The sequence below is a fragment of the Pan paniscus genome, chromosome 21 (genome assembly GCF_029289425.2).
Source record: "Pan paniscus chromosome 21, NHGRI_mPanPan1-v2.0_pri, whole genome shotgun sequence".
Classification (NCBI taxonomy): Eukaryota; Metazoa; Chordata; class Mammalia; order Primates; family Hominidae; genus Pan; species Pan paniscus.
In genome coordinates this window covers 69,840,759-69,856,779 of record NC_073270.2, presented here as the reverse complement: position 1 = coordinate 69,856,779, position 16,021 = coordinate 69,840,759, and the positions used below count along the sequence as shown (strand labels likewise).

Below are 16,021 nucleotides of genomic sequence, written 5' to 3'. Positions count from 1 at the left end.
CCCGCCCTCTGCTGCCCGAGGCTGGGAGCGGCGGCTCCGCCCCGTCCAGGTGCCACAGGAAGTGCGGGTCTCCGCATTCCCCCTCCACCGCCCCCCGCCACCGAAGCGCAGATCCCGGGGCGGTCCTAGGCCCACAGAGAGGCAGGCGAAGGGAGTGCCGGACCCGCAGCGCCAGCTCCGTTTATTGAGGCCTTCGGCGCGTGGAGGGCGGGCCTCCTCCGTGACCCAGCGGCGGCCAGGCGCGCTCCCTTCTCCAAGTCCTGGGCCCTCCGGGGAGCGCGGGCTGCGTCGAGCGAGGGGCCGAGGTCACCAACAAGTCTACAAAACGAGGCGCGTCTCCAGGCTCTGCCGCGGCCCCGCTGGTTCTCCTCCCCGCGCAGGGCGCTGGAGGCAGGGCCAGGACGGGCCGCGCTAGGAGTCCCTGGAGGCCGGGGCGCGCAGCGCGAAGAGCTTCTCCCAGCAGGTGGCGACGGCGTCCAGGGCGCGCAGCAGGAGCTGCCTTCGGCCGCCGCGACGCCGGGCAGGGCGCATCTTGGGCCGCCGGCTCCGCTGTCGGGGACAGGGCGGTCAGCGAATGCGCACGGCCCCCGCGCCCGGCCCGGCCCGGGAAGGGAGACGCGACCCAGCCCGACTTCAGCCTAGGGCCGTGGAGCCCCGGGACGCGCGGCGGCCCTGTGGGGGTTAAGGGAGGTCTGGCTCTGGGTGCACTCAGGGACGCACACCTGGCGCAGCGTCCTGCAGTGGCGCCGCATCACCGCCTCGGTGCGCACAGCCACGGTCCAAGCAGCTCTCTCCAGGGCCCCGCGGCGGCCCCCGGCCACCGCCCCGCGCAGGGTCCGACCCAGGGACGAGATGGACAGGAGGATACTGTGCTCCTGGGGAGGGAAGGGAGGAAGGCGGGGTGGGGGTGGGGGGAAACTGAGAGAGGAGCAGGCCGGCGAGCTTGGGTAGGGGCGCCTCCTCCATACCTTCTGGGCTCCACAGGAGGCCCGAGGCCGTCCCCGCCGTCCCGAGCTCCCGGGTCTAGTCAGGTTTTTCTGAATGAAATGAAAGTGTCTGGAGCCTGGCCTGGTCTTTTCGGCCCCCGCCCCGCCCCACTTCACGGCGGCCTGCAGATCCTCGAAGATGATGGCGCGATAGTGGCGGAGCACGTCGGGGACGCTGCAGGCCGGGGAATAGGCGCGGCTTGGCGCGGTCCCCAGCAGCGCCAGCAGGAGCGCCCAGAGTGCAGGCTTAGGGGGTACCTGGAGGAGACAGCAGGTTGGGGTTAGGCTTGGGGGGTGTTCCCAGCACAGGGAGCAGCCAGCCCACCTGCACTTTGTTTCCGTAGAAGCCCCACCCCCTGCCCCACCCCACGGGATCTCTGAGCGAATGAAATGGACGTGTCACCAATCAAGAAAGGCTGTAGGCACAGGCCTGGCGGGATAAATCAGGAGAGACAAGAGATAGGTCCGCAAACCAGACAGCTCTATGCTCCCTGCAAAGATGTGAAAGGGGTGAGTGATGTCGGCTGGGAGGCGATGTCACTGAGTCCTGAAGAACCCATCAGGAGATAGAGGGGGCAGGCCCAGAGTCAGGAGAGCCTGGCTCTGTGGTCCACGTGGGAGTGGGGCCAGCAAGGGGTGGAGCACCCTGAGGACCGCACAGAGCAGGGCCCCCCACCGGCCCCACACAGCTCGAGTGGGGCTGGTCTGCAGGCTCTTGGGGGTACAGTAGGAAGTTGTCCCAGTACAGCCTGTCTCACTCATGGCCATGCCCGTTCAACTCCACACCTCCCACACTGGCGCCCTCTGCGTTAGCTCACAGAGACGTGGGAACTGGGGACTCCTTGTACCCCCAACCCATCTGGGGCAGGGGCTCAGAGCTCCAAGCCACACCCTATTGGAAGGGGAAAGCTGGGGGGACACCCAGAAGCTATAGAGGAGGAAGGAGCCACCACATCCAGCCCCAACCAACAGTTGCAAAAGGCCCCTCTGCCTGTACCAGCCGCCCCACGCCATCCCTCCGGGCAGCCTGTGCCACAGGCCTCCCCCGACCCAAAGTGGAGGGCCTGCGCCCGCAGGGATAAAGCCCAAACATCAAGGAGACAGCTGACGGCCCCCAGGTTCCCAGCCACCCAAAAGGGGCCAGCCCCAACCCTTCCCCTGGGCCCCCAGGATGGAGTCAGACAGCAGATCTAGGGCTGGAAATTAATCATGCGAACCCAACCAAGATAAGAGGACTCGACTCGGCTTCCCAGCCCTGTCAGGGGAGCCTGACCAAGCAGCACCCCAACCCTTGCATAGAGCTGGGGGCCTGGCGGGCGGTGGCAGCTCCTGCTCAGAGCACAAAGCAGCAATGGCTGGAAGAGCAGATGGCTTGCTGTGGCCCCTTCCTGAAACCTGACCCCCCAACCACACACGCCACAGCCAACTTGGTGGGCTCAGAATTGCCACGTCATTCCCTCTGCCTGCTCTGGGTCAGAGGTCATAGCGAGAACCAGAGCCTGACTCCTGAGCAGGCCAGCTGGAGCTGCAAGGATGTCCAGCACCTGCTGTGTCCCACCCAGGTGGGGCAGACTGGCTGCCCTGGGAGTCTCACCTGGCCTGTTAGTACCACTTCCAGGCTCAAGCCTCAGCCCAGCTTAGAACAGGGTGGCCCAGCACCCAGGAGCCCCCCTCCCCCAACTGCCAGAAGCCAGGGCACATGCACCCAGTGCCACCCACAGGGACGCAGTGACCAGAGCCAACCGGAGATTTCCTGGTGGGGCTCAGGGGAACAAGCAGTGTCTCCTGAGCTGTGTGTACCCCCAGCCCCTCCACCCAAGTGAGCCCCCTCCCTAGAGGAGGCCCACAGCTGCTCACCATGGGCCTTTCAGGGTCTTGCCCTCCCTCACTCCCGCCAGCAGGCCACGCACATGATCCTGGGGTCCTTGGGCAGGGTGTGCACTGCCGCACCAGGTCCAACACCAGCCAACCGCTTCCCTGGACAGGCTGCCTGGAGGACTGCAGAGGGGCAGGCCAGGCGGAGGCTTTTGAAGTTGGCTCCTCCAAGCTGAGGGAGGGAGCAGGAGAGGGAAGGAGAGGCCACGCAATCCCAGCCCTGCCCCCTCCCTCTCTCCACTCCCTATCACTTCAATTAACCTGGCCCTGGAGCTGAGCAGCCACCTCTCCCAGGGGATCCAGGGCTACTGTGGGTCTTGGATTAACTTGTCCGTCCCAGAGATACTGTTCTGTCAAGGAGGAGTGAGGCGCCACGTGGGCTGGGGCGGTGCAGGGCCCAGCTGGTGGGGGAGGGGAGCCAGGTGAGACTGGGGCCGACTCTGTGGCCAGCAAGTGCTGCCTCTCCCAGGGATCTGGCTGATGGGCAGAGGTGGTGGGAGGCCCTCATCCCCTCCCCAGCTGCCGGACCTGCAGCCTGACATCCAGGGGGCCCTGCCCCAGCAGGTCCCAAGACATGGGGCTTCCCGGGCCCCCGCTGCTGGCCCGGCCTCACTCCTCCTGGGCTGAGGGGTCTCTGGCTGAAGAGGTAAGTCTGAGGCCGTTACTCTGCTGCCTGCCGTAAAGATACCCAGGAGCAGGGTGGGCTCCCCCGATCCTTGGCTGCTGTCGCTTCTGCTGTGGTCTGGGGCACTCTGGTTAGCAGCCTGACAGGCAGTGGTGAAGAGGCACCTCAGAACATGAGCAACCTCTGAGGCACAACTCATCTTTGCAGGCTGAAAAAATTTCAGTTGAAGACAAGTTAAGGTAGTTTCCCAGGGGGAAAAGTCAGTGACTCACACAATAGTCAAGAACAGACCACACAGGTGACAGGAGTCCCCTAGGATTGTAACACTGCATCTTTACGTTTTTGCCTTTTCCGTGTTTGGATGTGATTAAATGCTGTGACAGGCTGTGCAGGTCTGCAGCCCAGGAGCCCCAGGCTCTGGCACCCGGGCACACAGCCTGGGGGTGCAGGAGGCCGTGCCTGCCAGCCTTGTGTAAATGCACTCTTTAATGTTTGCAAGACGACATCACCTAACGAGATTTTTCTAGAATGTATCCGCACTGTTAAGTGGCGCACAACTGTGGTTTGGCCAACTCAAAGCATTTGAGAAAACCCCACACAGGCAAGAAAGAGGAGACACTCACACATGGACAATGTAAGCGCTCCGGAACTTTCCAAGGGCCCTGCAGGAAGTATCCCCTGAACATGGCCTGAAACATTCTTTTCTGTGTGACCCCTCAATGCCCACCCAGCACTGGCCATTTCAGCTCTGAGGTGAGAGAAAGGCTTCCTTCCTAGGCCTCGGTTTCCACATCTGTACAGGGCCGGGCTGGCTTACAAACTTCCTGGGCCTCGGTTTCCACATCTGTACAGGGCCGGGCTGGCTCACAAACTTCCTGGGCCTCGGTTTCCACATCTGTACAGGGCCGGGCTGGCTCACAAACTTCCTGGGCCTCGGTTTCCACATCTGTACAGGGCCGGGCTGGCTCACAAACTCCAAAAAGCTGCAGGACTGTCTTCATCTTCAGAATAAATGTTGAGGGCTCCCTCATGCTTCCGTCTCTCCACGAGGGATCAAAGGAAACTCCTCCACAAGTTCCAATGAAAACACTCATGAAGCTCCTGCAGCTGCTCCTCAGGACGGGGCAAGAGGAAGGACTTCCACATTCCAACGATTTGAGCTGGACCCCAGGTTGCCTGCCCAGCAGAGACCAACCAGCAGTTCCTGACCCCATACAGGGGTGGCAGGTCCCTTGCCCGGGATTGACCATGTCCTCAAGGTCCCCAGAACCACAGGGAAGGGGGACCCACACCCACATTCTGGTCTACCAGGACCGCCCCACGTGCAGGCAGGGATCTCCCACCCCAGCCATTCTCACTAGTCAGGAGCAGGGCAGGCAGACCACAAGGCCTAGCACAGGCCCCCATGTGCAGGTGGGCAGAGCTGTGGGTCAGTGACTGACCACCACCACAGGCCCTGCCATCGGTACCACAAGACAGGCCGGGACCCTCCAGGGCTCCCCTCTCACAAGGAACATCCAGGGACAGCTGCTCTGCAGCAGCCTCCTCAGCCCACATGACAGCGCCCTCCTCCCCGCCCGCTGGCCTCAACGACTGTCCACCCACACCCTCTGGGCCAGCCATGACCTCCAGCCAGATGTCTCTAGCCCCGGCCTACACAAGAACCAGCTGGCTCCCAACTGAAGGCACACACATGATCCCAGGCCTGAGGACGTCCTTTATCCTTACACAGCTAAGGCTGAAGAGAAGCCAAGTCTCTTGGGTGATCAACGTTCAACCTAGAGATGAGAACCATCACTGTTCAACCTGGAGATGAGAACCATTACAAGGGCTTTAGGGTTAAACTGCAAATGATAAATTAGCAAAGATAAACTCACGGCCGGGTGCGGTGGCTCACGCCTGTAATCCCAGCACTTTGGGAAGCTGAGGCAGATGGATCACCTGAGGTCAGGAGTTTGGCAGCGGGCGCCTGTAGTCCCAGCTACTCGGGAGGCTGAGACAGGAGAATTGCTTGAACCCAGGAGGCAGAGGTTGCAGTGAGCCGAGATCGTGCCACTGCACTCCAGCCTGGGCGACAGAGCGAGACTCTGTCTCAAAAATAAAAAAATGAACTCACCTCCAAAAGAAAGCACGCCTCTTACTGGTGACACTGTCACTCAGCACATGCCTGAGGGGCCCGGGAGGCTGTGTGGAGAGGCCCTGCGCAGAGCTGGGTTCTCCTGTTTGCACTCAGACCCCAGGGAGGCCCCAGCTGTCCCCTGACCAAGACCCTTGCAGGAGGCTGCCAGGCTCCTGCGAGCACCTGCGTCCTGCATGCAGCTTGGTCCCCACTGTCTCCAGCTGTCCTCACAGGGCTTTTGGCCAGAACATCTGCACCCCTACCACCTTCTCCACAGTCTTGGGGAACCCGGGCACCTCCACAGTGCCTCCTCTGTGAGACACCGGCTGTCTGCAAGAGGCTTCTGTCCAAGCAAGGGCGACCACAGCCACCCCAGGACGGCATGGGACAGGCCAGGACAGGCCAGACTGGGGCAGCAGAAGCAGGAGCCAGGGAAGGGCCCCAGAGAAAACCAGCAGGCTGCCTGTTCTGACACGAGACATAAAAACTTTTAATGAAGGAGGACACAGCTCAGAGCCCTTCCACGTGCGGCCCAACCCTGCCCCACGGAGACCGGCCACGGCAACCGGTCAATCAGAAGGTGTTCTTGATGCGGCCGGCCACCAGCCTAAGGATGTCCCCGATCTTCTTCTGCCAGTTGGCGATGTCCTTGGACACGGCGCACCACAGCTCCCCATGCCGAGGCTCTGCACTCTCACAGCGCTTCCTCACCTCCTCCTGCTGCTCCTGGGGGGACCACAGGGCACGTCAGGCAGGGGTCCTCCCACGCTACTCCCCGGACCTCGCCTGCTTCTCGCCTGGCCCCTGCAGACCTGGCCCTGGCAGCACCAACCCCAACTGGCGGGCCAGAGGGCACAGGCCCTGCACCGGAAGGCAAGGCTCTTTCAGGTGTGTTCCTCAAAGGAGCCCCACCTCCTGAGGAGCATGGACCCCACCAGCCTCAGCCCACAGATGAGGAACTGAGCCAGGCTCCCCATGTCTGTGCCTCACACAAGTGCTCACGTCTGCCTTCTCCAAACAAGGAGTTAGGGTTCACGTGGGCTGGCAACACTTTCCAGGGAGGACCAGGACAGCCTGACTGCCTCCAGCACAGCTCTGACAATGCTTGGCTCTAGGGGGGCGGGTGGGAGCAGAGGGGCTGCTGCCCAGGCTGTCCTAGAAAGCCACACTCAGGCTCAGGCCCAAGAAAAAGGCCAACTCCATTCCCATTCCTAAAGTGAGCCCAGGCCCCAGCCAGCAAATAACTCATTAAAATACTCCAGCAGACAGGCCACTCTAATGGACAGGGTGCCTCAATTCCAGGGTGTGGAGCTGTGAGGCTATAACCAGAAAACGGATGTGGAGGCAGAGACTCCACATTGTGGGGAGGTGTCGAGGATTCTGTGCCCCACACACCCGGTCCATCCTCCCGACCCCAGGCAGAGTCACGCTGGCCGTGGCCACCTCCTAGAGCCCCCAGGGCTGGCGGAACTCCCCGCCACAGTCCCAGAAGGCACTGAGCGGCGGTCTGTCGAGGGGCCTCACCTCAGTGCCATGCTGCAGCTCAAACTTGTAGAAGAAGGCCCAGGCATCCCCCAGGTCCGAGTCAATCTTCACAGTGCGGTGGAACCACTCCCTGGCCTTGGTGATCTTCCGCTGACTCCAAAACAGCCTGTTCCAGAAGAAGGACGTGAACCCAGAGTGAGTGGCTGCAGGACGGTGTTCTGGGGCAGGGGAACGGCTTCAGGGCCATCAGCTTCATCCCTGACCCACAGCCCTGGTGCTCCCCTCAAGAAGGCCCGAGGAGCAGGGCCTCGGCTGATCCAGAAATAATTACCCCAGATCATTAACTTGAAGCTGCCCTTCACGGGTCTAACCAAATTGTTTTTTTGTTTTGTTTTGTTTTGTTTTTGAGAAGGAGTCTCGCTCTGTCGCCCAGGCTGGAGTGCAGTGGCGCGATCTCGACTCACTGCAAGCTCCGCCTCCCAGGTTCAAGCGATTCTCCTGCCTCAGCCTCCTGAGTAGCTGGGATTACAGGCATGTGCCACCACACCCGGCTAATTTTTGTATTTTTAGTAGAGATGGGGTTTCACTGTGTTGGTCAGGGTGGTCTCAAACTCCTGACTCCATGATCCACCTGCCTCAGCCTCCCAGTGCTGGGATTATAGGCATGAGCCACCGCACCTGTCCCAAACTGTTTCTTAAAAAATTCACACGCAGGGAAAGATCTTCCAACTCCGTAAAATTAGGGTCAAATACAAGGAGATGAAACTAAACCTGACACAAAATTAAATTGCAACTTTGATGAGGGAAAGTTATACAGTTTCAGCTCCTCACTGAGACACCTGCTGGATCATCCTGCCCCGCCCGGCCTCCAGCAGCAACCCCAGTGAACACTGAGAAGATGGGCTCCAGGCAGCACCAGGGCCTGGGCCTGCAGCCCACAGCCCTCAGGCCACTGGATTCACACCACCGTGCCTGCCAGACACACGGACACCTGAAAACCGGGCCCGAAGAGGTCCATGCTATGAGAGGCCAGGTGAAGGTGTGCATGGCACCCCCACCCGCTGCTGGAGAAGGGATGGCGGGCGCTGGCTGCTGAGCATGCTGGCAGGCCCGGGACTCTGCATTGCTGCCACCCTCTCCTCAGGGTCACCTCCCCCTGGAGCTAGAGGTACCGTAGTCAAGAGACAACACGAGGAGCCTCCACTCCGGGCAGCTGTTCGGGTTCGTCTCAGTTGCCAAACGGAATAATTTCACACTCTGATAACCTGATTGTTTTTTAAGCCTTGTGGTATTCTTAATTGCCTGGTGTTAGATAAACTGTGATTTAAAAAGCACAAACCCAGATAGCAGACACACAAAACACTGGCTTGGGAATAGCAAGGAGTGACTTATTTACTTTAGCAAAGCCTTTTATAAGGTTTTATGGCTGCACTATCAGAGTGTCACCCAGAAGTCACTCTGGGAGGTGGACGCACAGGGCAGGACCAAGGTAGCACCAGGCAGACACAAGCCTCCCTGTGGGGAGCCTCTCTCATCTGTCGGGGGCCTGCGGGCAGGGGAGAGGAGGTGCCCCTACAGGCAAGCCTGTGGGGGCGGCACCCAGACCTCTGGAGACCAAGCACCACTGCCACCCAGTGCTGGGGAGAAGGGATGGAGAGAATCAAAAGCCAGCACTAGGAAGGCTGTTGTCTCTGCATGACCCATGGCGGGGCAGGTGGAGGGGAAGCCGGACACAGGAGAGCTCCTGGGGCCAGACACGCCACCTCTGCCAGGTGAGCCCACGTCCTGAGCTGCAGCCTCAGGAACCCAGGGTTCTTCCAACAACTCCCTTCACCCCACATGGTCACTTCCCAGCCTCCTGACCCACACTCAGGCCCAGCTCCTTCCCAGACTGTCATCCTCTTTCTAGAAGGAAACAGGGACCCTGGGGGTCGGGGATGGCCCTGAGCTCCCTGCTGTGCCCCACACCTGGCGGGCCTTTGCCCACATGTGCCTAGAGTCTGCATGCTCTGCCCCATGGCTACACGCTGCTGCCTGCAAGGTTCCAGAGTCACGTCCCCAGTGAGTCTCTGACCCAGCGGCCAGCGCACCAGTGTGAATCACATGCATCCCCAGTGAGTCTCTGACCCGGCGGCCAGCGCACCAGTGTGAATCACATGCGTCCCCAGTGAGTCTCTGACCCGGCGGCCAGCGCACCAGTGTGAATCACATGCGTCCCCAGTGAGTCTCTGACCATGGCACCCTCAGGTGTGTCTGCCAGGAGAGGCGCCTGCCCCAGACCACAGCAGGAGCGACGGCAGCCGAGGATCAGGGAAGCCCACCCTGCTGCCGGGCATCTTTACAATGACCAGGGAGAGGCAGGCAGACTCTGGAAAAAGAGCCCATTAGGACCCCGAGGTTCAGCAATCCTGTGGGGGCCCCACTCACTTGGCCACGGCCAGGAGCACATGGGGGTCATGCTCACACTTCTTCAGGGCATCCACGCTCTTGGTCCTCCTCTGGGGCCTTGCCTCGAGGAAGATGGCCTCAGACCACAGGATACCTATAATTCAGAAACAAAGAACAAAGATTTGCACTCCAGCCTCTGGTTCCGGAAAGGTGCCCAGCCTACAGATTCTAACCCGGGACATCCTCAGATCACGACAGGGGCCTCCCACACACGGCTCGCAGAACTTGTGCAAGGAGAACCACAAAGGATGAGCACTCTGGCCCACCCAAAACCATGGCAGCCCTGAGGGCACAGACTGGACACCCTGCAGAGTCTCACTCTGTCATTCAGGGTGGAGTGCAATGGTGCAATCTCAGCTCACTGCAACCTCCCACTCCCGGGCTCAAGCAATTCTCCTGCCTCAGCCTCCCGAGTAGCTGGGATTACAGGCGCCCGCCACCATGCCCAGCTCATTTTTGTATTTTAGTAGAGACGGGGTTTCACCATGTTGGCCAGGCTGGTCTCAAGCAATGGACTCCTGGACTCAAGCAATCCTCCCGCCTCAGTCTCTCAAAGTGCTGAGATTACAGGCATGAGCCACCACACCTGGCCAATTTCTTTTAAATTTTAAAAGAAAAAGAAATGATAACACTTCAGAAATGAAATCAAATTCTCCCATTTTGAGGCCAAGAATTTCATTAAGTTGTCTTAACGGCCAAGTATAGCTGAAACTTTTGACTGAAATGATTCACACAAACAACACATTTTAATAAAGTCCGTCTGAAGCCTGAGCCCCCACTCCCTCAGGAAGTGCCAGCCCTGCGGAGTCTGGGAAGCCAGGAAGCACCCCCTTACCGGAGTCAGGGCACCCCCTTACCGGAGTCAGGGCACCCCTTACCGGAGTCAGGGCACCCCCTTACCGGAGTCAGGGCACCCCCTTACCGGAGTCAGGGCACCCCCTTACCGGAGTCAGGGCACCCCCTTACCGGAGTTAGGGCACTCCTGCAGCGCCTTGGCCATGAGCGTATTTGCGATGTTCTTCAGCCCCGCACGGTACTCCAGCCGCACGGACTCCAACCTGAGGAGACAGGCCCCCGGAGGTCCCACAGCCATCTACCAACAGCACATATTCTGGTAGCTTCTGGGAAGCCTTGTCTGAAAGGGCTCTCCACCCAGTCACAGCAGCAAAAACTCCATTCCCTCCACAGCAGAGCTCATCCACCACAGAAACAAGGCGCTGGTGCCCACATCCCTGCCAGCCCCACTGGCAACCGCCCCAAGGCAAGACCTCAGATCCTGACGCTGTCCAGATGCAGGTGAAGGCATCCAGAACAAGCAAGACCAGACTGGGAGAGCCAGGGCCGCACAAAGCACCCAGAAGCTGCCTGTCTGCGGCAGTGCCTGCACAGTGCTCCAGCCCCGTCACCCTGAGCTGGACGCAGCACCTCCATGAACAGAGCCTGCACCTAGCAGACTCCTGTCCACCTCCAGGGCTCTCCACGCCACCTCCTCTGTGGAGCTGGCTCTCCGGGGTCCATCCTTCCCTCATCCCAGCCATCATTAACCCCTCCCTCTCCCAGGCGCCCTCCATCAGAACACAAATTAAACTGCATCAAACCATCTACAGGCCTGTCACAGTATCTAGGCCGAACTCTCCCAAGGCAGGGACCGTGATTTTTCATGGCCAGCACCTACCGCCCCCCAAGCCCCTGAGCCTGGAAGCACTGCACGAGTGACTCCACACAAGCGGCTGGGTGACGGCGGCCCACCTGATGGGGAAGCTGTGCCCAGAGGCCAGGCTGCCCCCTCCAGGACTCACCACAGCCCAGGGTTCTTTGGGTTCTTCAGACGAGACTTTTCCAAAATGGCCCGTGCTCGAGTAAGCTGCCCAATCTTCTCCTCCAGCCGAGAGAGCAAAAGCCACAGGGGTGTGGAGTGGGGACACTTCTTCAACTGCAACCAACAAGTAAGAGAGCAGCTCAGGTGGTGTCTATGAAGAACTGGGACACAGCCATGCCCAGCTTCTCATCTGCAGTGGGTGACCGAGTCCCTCAGGGCTGCCATGTCCATGGAAAAACACCCCTCACACTCTGCATTTGTGGGTGTACAGGTGTGCGGTGGTGCTGTGGACCTGTGCACACAGGTCTGCACGTACCAGCCTTTACTGCAGGTGTGCCACACTCTGCACTTCTGAGCAGTGTGTGCAGCTTCATATAAGGAAAAGCACAGAACTCAGCGAGGGGACCAGGGTTTGGGTCCTGAGTCTGCAGCTCCATCAGCTGTAACCCCCAGCCCTCCACATCTCCTCAGAGGCGAAGGGCAATGACCCTGCATCAGGGGGTTCAGTTTTGTGAATGCCGGGTCAGCTGCAGCCCCAGGGTGCAGGCAGAGACGTACCCCCTGGTTATAGGCTTCCCGCGCCTTCTCCATCATCTCCTTCTGCTCCTCGATCTGCCCCTTCATCATCCACAGCTTGGGGAAGTCCTCATAGTGCCGCAGGGCCTCCTCGCACAGATCCTGGGCTGCCCTGATGTTGTCTTGCACCCACTCCAGCTTCACAGACTTCATGAACACCTGTGGGGCAGACACGCACTGTCACGCAGGGCATCAGCTCCAGGGTACGTGCTTCACGGTACGCTCATCCTCAACACTGTTACCTGCAGTACTGTGTGTACTTTTGTAAGCTTTCCATAGCCTGTTTGTGTACACAAAAGGTGGGGATAAATATATGTTTTTGTTTTGTTTTGTTTTTCTGAGATAGAGTCTCGCTCTGTCACCCAGGCTGGAGTGCAGTGGCACGATCTCGGCTCACTGCAAGCTCCACCTGCTGGGTTCACACCATTCTCCTGCCTCAGCCTCCCAAGTAGCTGGAACTACAGGTGCAAGCCACCACACCCAGCTAATTTTGTATTTTTAGCAGAGTTGGTCAGGCTGGTGTCGAACTCCTGATCTCACAATCTACCCGCCTTGGCCTCCCAAAGTGCTGGGATTACAGGTGTGAGCCACCACACCCAGCCGTATGAACATGTTTGTTGTTGTTGTTGTTGTTGTTGTTGTTGCTGAGACAGTTTCCCTCTTGCTGCCCAGGCTGGAGTGCAGTGGCGCGATCTCAGCTCACCACAACCTCCACCCCCGGGGTTCAAGCGATTCTCCTGCCTCAGCCTCCCGAGCAGCTGGGATTACAGGCACGCACCACCACGCCCGGCTAATTTTGTATTTTTAGTAGAGACAGGGTTTCTCCATGTTGGTCAGGCTGGTCTCAAACTCCCACCCTCAGGTGATCTGTCCGCCTTGGCCTCCCAAAGTGCTGAGATTACAGGCGTGAGCCACCGCGCCCGGCCACCACGCCCGGCCACATGAATGTTTTAGTCACATCACAAAGATGAGTGTGCTGTGGTCTCGTTTGCCTGCCGTCATCTCACTCCCATCACCACCCAAGCCAGGCGTGGGGCCCGCATGTGCACACCACGCACCCCAGACGGCCCAGCCCTGCCTGCCACTGCGTACCCGGGCGGTGGGGGCACTGCTCCGCGCCTTGGCCAGCAGCCTCCGGGCTCGCTCGTACTCATCATTCTCGGACTCCAGCTTCACGGCTGCCAGCCAGATCTCCTCACTGTTGGGGTTGGCCTGAAGGGCAAGTACAGCAGCGTCAAGAGGGGTCAGAACACAGGGACCAGCGCCTGATCACACTTAATCAAAAGCAGGCAGGCAGGAACTGAGCCAGGCCTTGCTCTGCTGCAGGATTAGTCTGGTCCAAGCCCTTCCCAGGGAGGAGATGACAGAGCCGACTCCAGTGCAAGAATCCAGACTCACCTGGAAACACACAGGCCCATGTTCACTCTGGTACAGTGAGGACAGTGAAGAGGCTGCTAAAGCACTCGAGCAATAACGGGGGTGGGTGCACGGCCATCTTACCCAGGATCCACCCACGCCCTCTCAAAGCCCCTGAATGGGGTACTCGCATCCTATACTGGTTGGTAGACTCATCACACGCAACCTCGCTCTTTCCCCTGAGCTTGATGAAGGGAAGCCAGCTGTCCTGTCCTCATGAGCCCACATGGGCAGGAGAGAGGACTTCCAGGAAGGCGTGACATGTGGAGAAGGCGTCCACAGGCCACGGAAGCTCACACAGCCCAGAGCCCAGTGGACACGCAGGCTCTGCCCTCAGAGCCTCCCCAACCCTGGTGCCCAGGGCTGTCTGAATGCGTCCTAATCAGCACAGCCGCCCAAGAGAGCGGGTGGAAGGAAAGCCACCTGACAGGCAGAGAGCGGGCAGGTGGAGGGCACGCTGCAGTTACTCACAGGAGTGATGCCATCTCAAACAGGCAGCTGAGAGCAAAAGGTTAAACCCAAGCCAGTCCCCTCTCATGGTATTTGCTCAAAGAAGGGCACACTCTATGATATTAGCCTGAGCTACAGTAACAGACTTTTATATAGCATTCTATAGCTTATTAAAAAGCATGTTATAAACTATTAGGATGTTATATGTGAAAATAAAGACAAGGTACTTAAAAAAAACACACGCCCCCCTCATGACAACCAGGCACCCTCAGGCCTGGCTCAGTGAGGCTGTCTGAATACATCCATTCACATAAGGGCGCCCTCAGCCTGTGTGACCCCGTGTTCCATGTTCTGAAACATTTACCCGTGGTCACACTGAGTAGGGGGACCGAGAGGTAAGTATCTGCCAGGTGGGCTGCTTTCCTGCTCTCGGGCCCCTTCACGGCCCCTGCTCCTGTGGAGCAGCCCCTGGACTCCAGTGCACCCCAACAACAGCACGTGCCACATTGTATGTGGGAGATTTTCAGGCCCCAGTCAGCACCCAGGTCAGCTCCTGTGTGCACAGGCCCCTCACCGCACAGGCAACCCTCACCCACCTGGAAGGCCAGGGCCAGGATGCTCCTTGCTGCAGGCACATCCCCTGCCAGCCACTTGGACTTGGCGCCCATGAGCCACAGCACCTCTGCTTTGGGGCAGTGGGCCACAGCCCTCTGCAGGAGTGCTTCCAGGGACTCCCTGCAAGATAAGAGGCCACGGTCACCAGAGGCAGGGCCATAAACCAGAACACACATCACACTCAGCCACGGCGTGGGCGCGCCAGGAAGACAGTTACTGCTCCAAAGTTCGATGCTATAAATGATTGACCAGATTTTACAATGGGGAGAGTGTGGGGAAATCTTTCCTCTCCATAAAGGTTCTAAAATCAACTACTGAAGAGGGTTCTACAAAGGAATGCATTGTTTAAATAGCAGAGCTGGAGAGACGAACTTCACAAGAGAACCTTTTACAGCCGTGTGTCCTGGAAGCAGCAATAACCTCAGTCTGTGACAGGGGAGGCCTTTTCATCTTGAACCACAGAGCACAAGCGCACCCCGGACCCACTGATAAAGATTATGATCCCAGGTTGACTCTCCCGGCATCCAAAAGAATTATCTTATAGGAAGAAAGTGATTTCAGGTCACTATTGAGCAAAACTGCCAGCCTTGGGCATCAGGTCTGACGCTCCTGGACTCTCATGTGGCCCACCACCCTCAGTCACATCAATGACCCCTTTGGGCCTCAGTGAGTGCGACAGCAAGACAAAGTGACCACACACAATCACACTGTGTGGAGCAAGGGCCAGCAAAGCAACCGTGCTCTCCAGAGGACCAGCTCCCCAGCACTACTGCCTCTCCCCATCCCTGCAAGCATGCACTCGGGAGAAGGCAGGGAAGTCGGAGGGCACTGCCCACTGTGCCCAGGGGTCAAGGGCAGCAGTTCATATTCAGGTCACGGGCCGAGAGACCTCAGCCTACACCTGGCACCGCCCTGTTCTTCACTCAGACTGCCCCAGGTGACCTTCTACAGAGGGGCACCATGGCAGCCATTTCAAAACATCCCCAAAGGAGATCACTCCCAAACACAGACCAGCTGGTGGGCATGGGGAGGGGGCCAGGTCTTCAGGAGGACACATGGAAAGACGCCCTGAAGAGGTTGAGATTAAATCACACCAGAAAAGCAAAGAGACAATGGCTCAACATTCTCAGCTGTAGCCCCAGTGAAACCAGCAGGGCCTGTCCTCACCTGGTACAGGGAGCATCACCCGAGGACCTGGGAAAGGACAGACAGAGGGTGCGTGGGGACACGAGCCCAATGCCCTTGAGAGCTACCCATTTAAAACAATAAACTGCAACGCCAAATTTAATCAGCATTTATAGCCAATAAAGCGGACCTGAAAGATGTTTTCAATTAAAGAGTACAGTTAAATAAAATTGTCAAGGACCTCCTCTGAGCACAAAAACCAGTCAAAACCCAAAGCCAGCACAGCTTAAATGGAAAATATGCCTGCCTGAGCCCAGATGCTGCCCCACCCACCGCTGCAGCCAGTGCTCGGCCATGGGCCACGCGGGCTCCAGCCTCAAGTCTACACCCAGGCCACTCCTCAGGCTACAGGACACTTAGCAGGACGGGCCCCCGGGGTTCCTTGTTTCTCAACTAGAAAACAGTATCATTGCTGTCCCAGA

At 58.9% G+C, this 16,021-nt stretch overlaps 2 protein-coding genes across 2 annotated transcripts in view; both read right to left on the bottom strand.

The window, feature by feature from the left end:
• Positions 1-256: 256 nt before the first annotated feature.
• On the bottom strand, positions 257-3,318 carry C21H20orf204 (chromosome 21 C20orf204 homolog). The gene is made up of 5 exons (XM_034952155.3): positions 3,123-3,318; positions 2,844-2,984; positions 969-1,244; positions 723-875; positions 257-549 (listed from the first exon to the last, which is right to left on the bottom strand). The coding sequence occupies exons 2-5, from the start codon at positions 2,844-2,846 to the stop codon at positions 412-414; spliced, it is 570 nt and encodes a 189-aa protein (XP_034808046.1). The 5' UTR covers positions 2,847-2,984; positions 3,123-3,318; the 3' UTR covers positions 257-411.
• Positions 3,319-6,071: 2,753 nt separating this feature from the next.
• Positions 6,072-16,021, bottom strand: part of PRPF6 (pre-mRNA processing factor 6) — a 50,402-nt gene continuing 40,452 nt past the window's right edge. The window contains exons 14-21 of the mRNA XM_055104965.1: positions 14,396-14,534; positions 13,026-13,145; positions 11,916-12,092; positions 11,338-11,471; positions 10,505-10,596; positions 9,518-9,632; positions 7,130-7,256; positions 6,072-6,331 (exon numbers count right to left, since the gene is read on the bottom strand). Of these exons, the coding sequence (XP_054960940.1) occupies positions 6,179-6,331; positions 7,130-7,256; positions 9,518-9,632; positions 10,505-10,596; positions 11,338-11,471; positions 11,916-12,092; positions 13,026-13,145; positions 14,396-14,534 (1,057 nt within the window). The 3' untranslated portion in view covers positions 6,072-6,178. The remainder of the gene's footprint in view (positions 6,332-7,129; positions 7,257-9,517; positions 9,633-10,504; positions 10,597-11,337; positions 11,472-11,915; positions 12,093-13,025; positions 13,146-14,395; positions 14,535-16,021) is intronic.

Excerpts from the sequence above, each read along its gene's own strand:
- C21H20orf204 (XM_034952155.3), bottom strand. Across the intron at positions 876-968 it reads CCTCCTGTGGAGCCCAGAAG|GAGCACAGTATCCTCCTGTC; the intron begins GTATGGAGGAGG and ends TTCCCTCCCCAG. Across the intron at positions 550-722 it reads ACTGCAGGACGCTGCGCCAG|CGGAGCCGGCGGCCCAAGAT; the intron begins GTGTGCGTCCCT and ends TGTCCCCGACAG.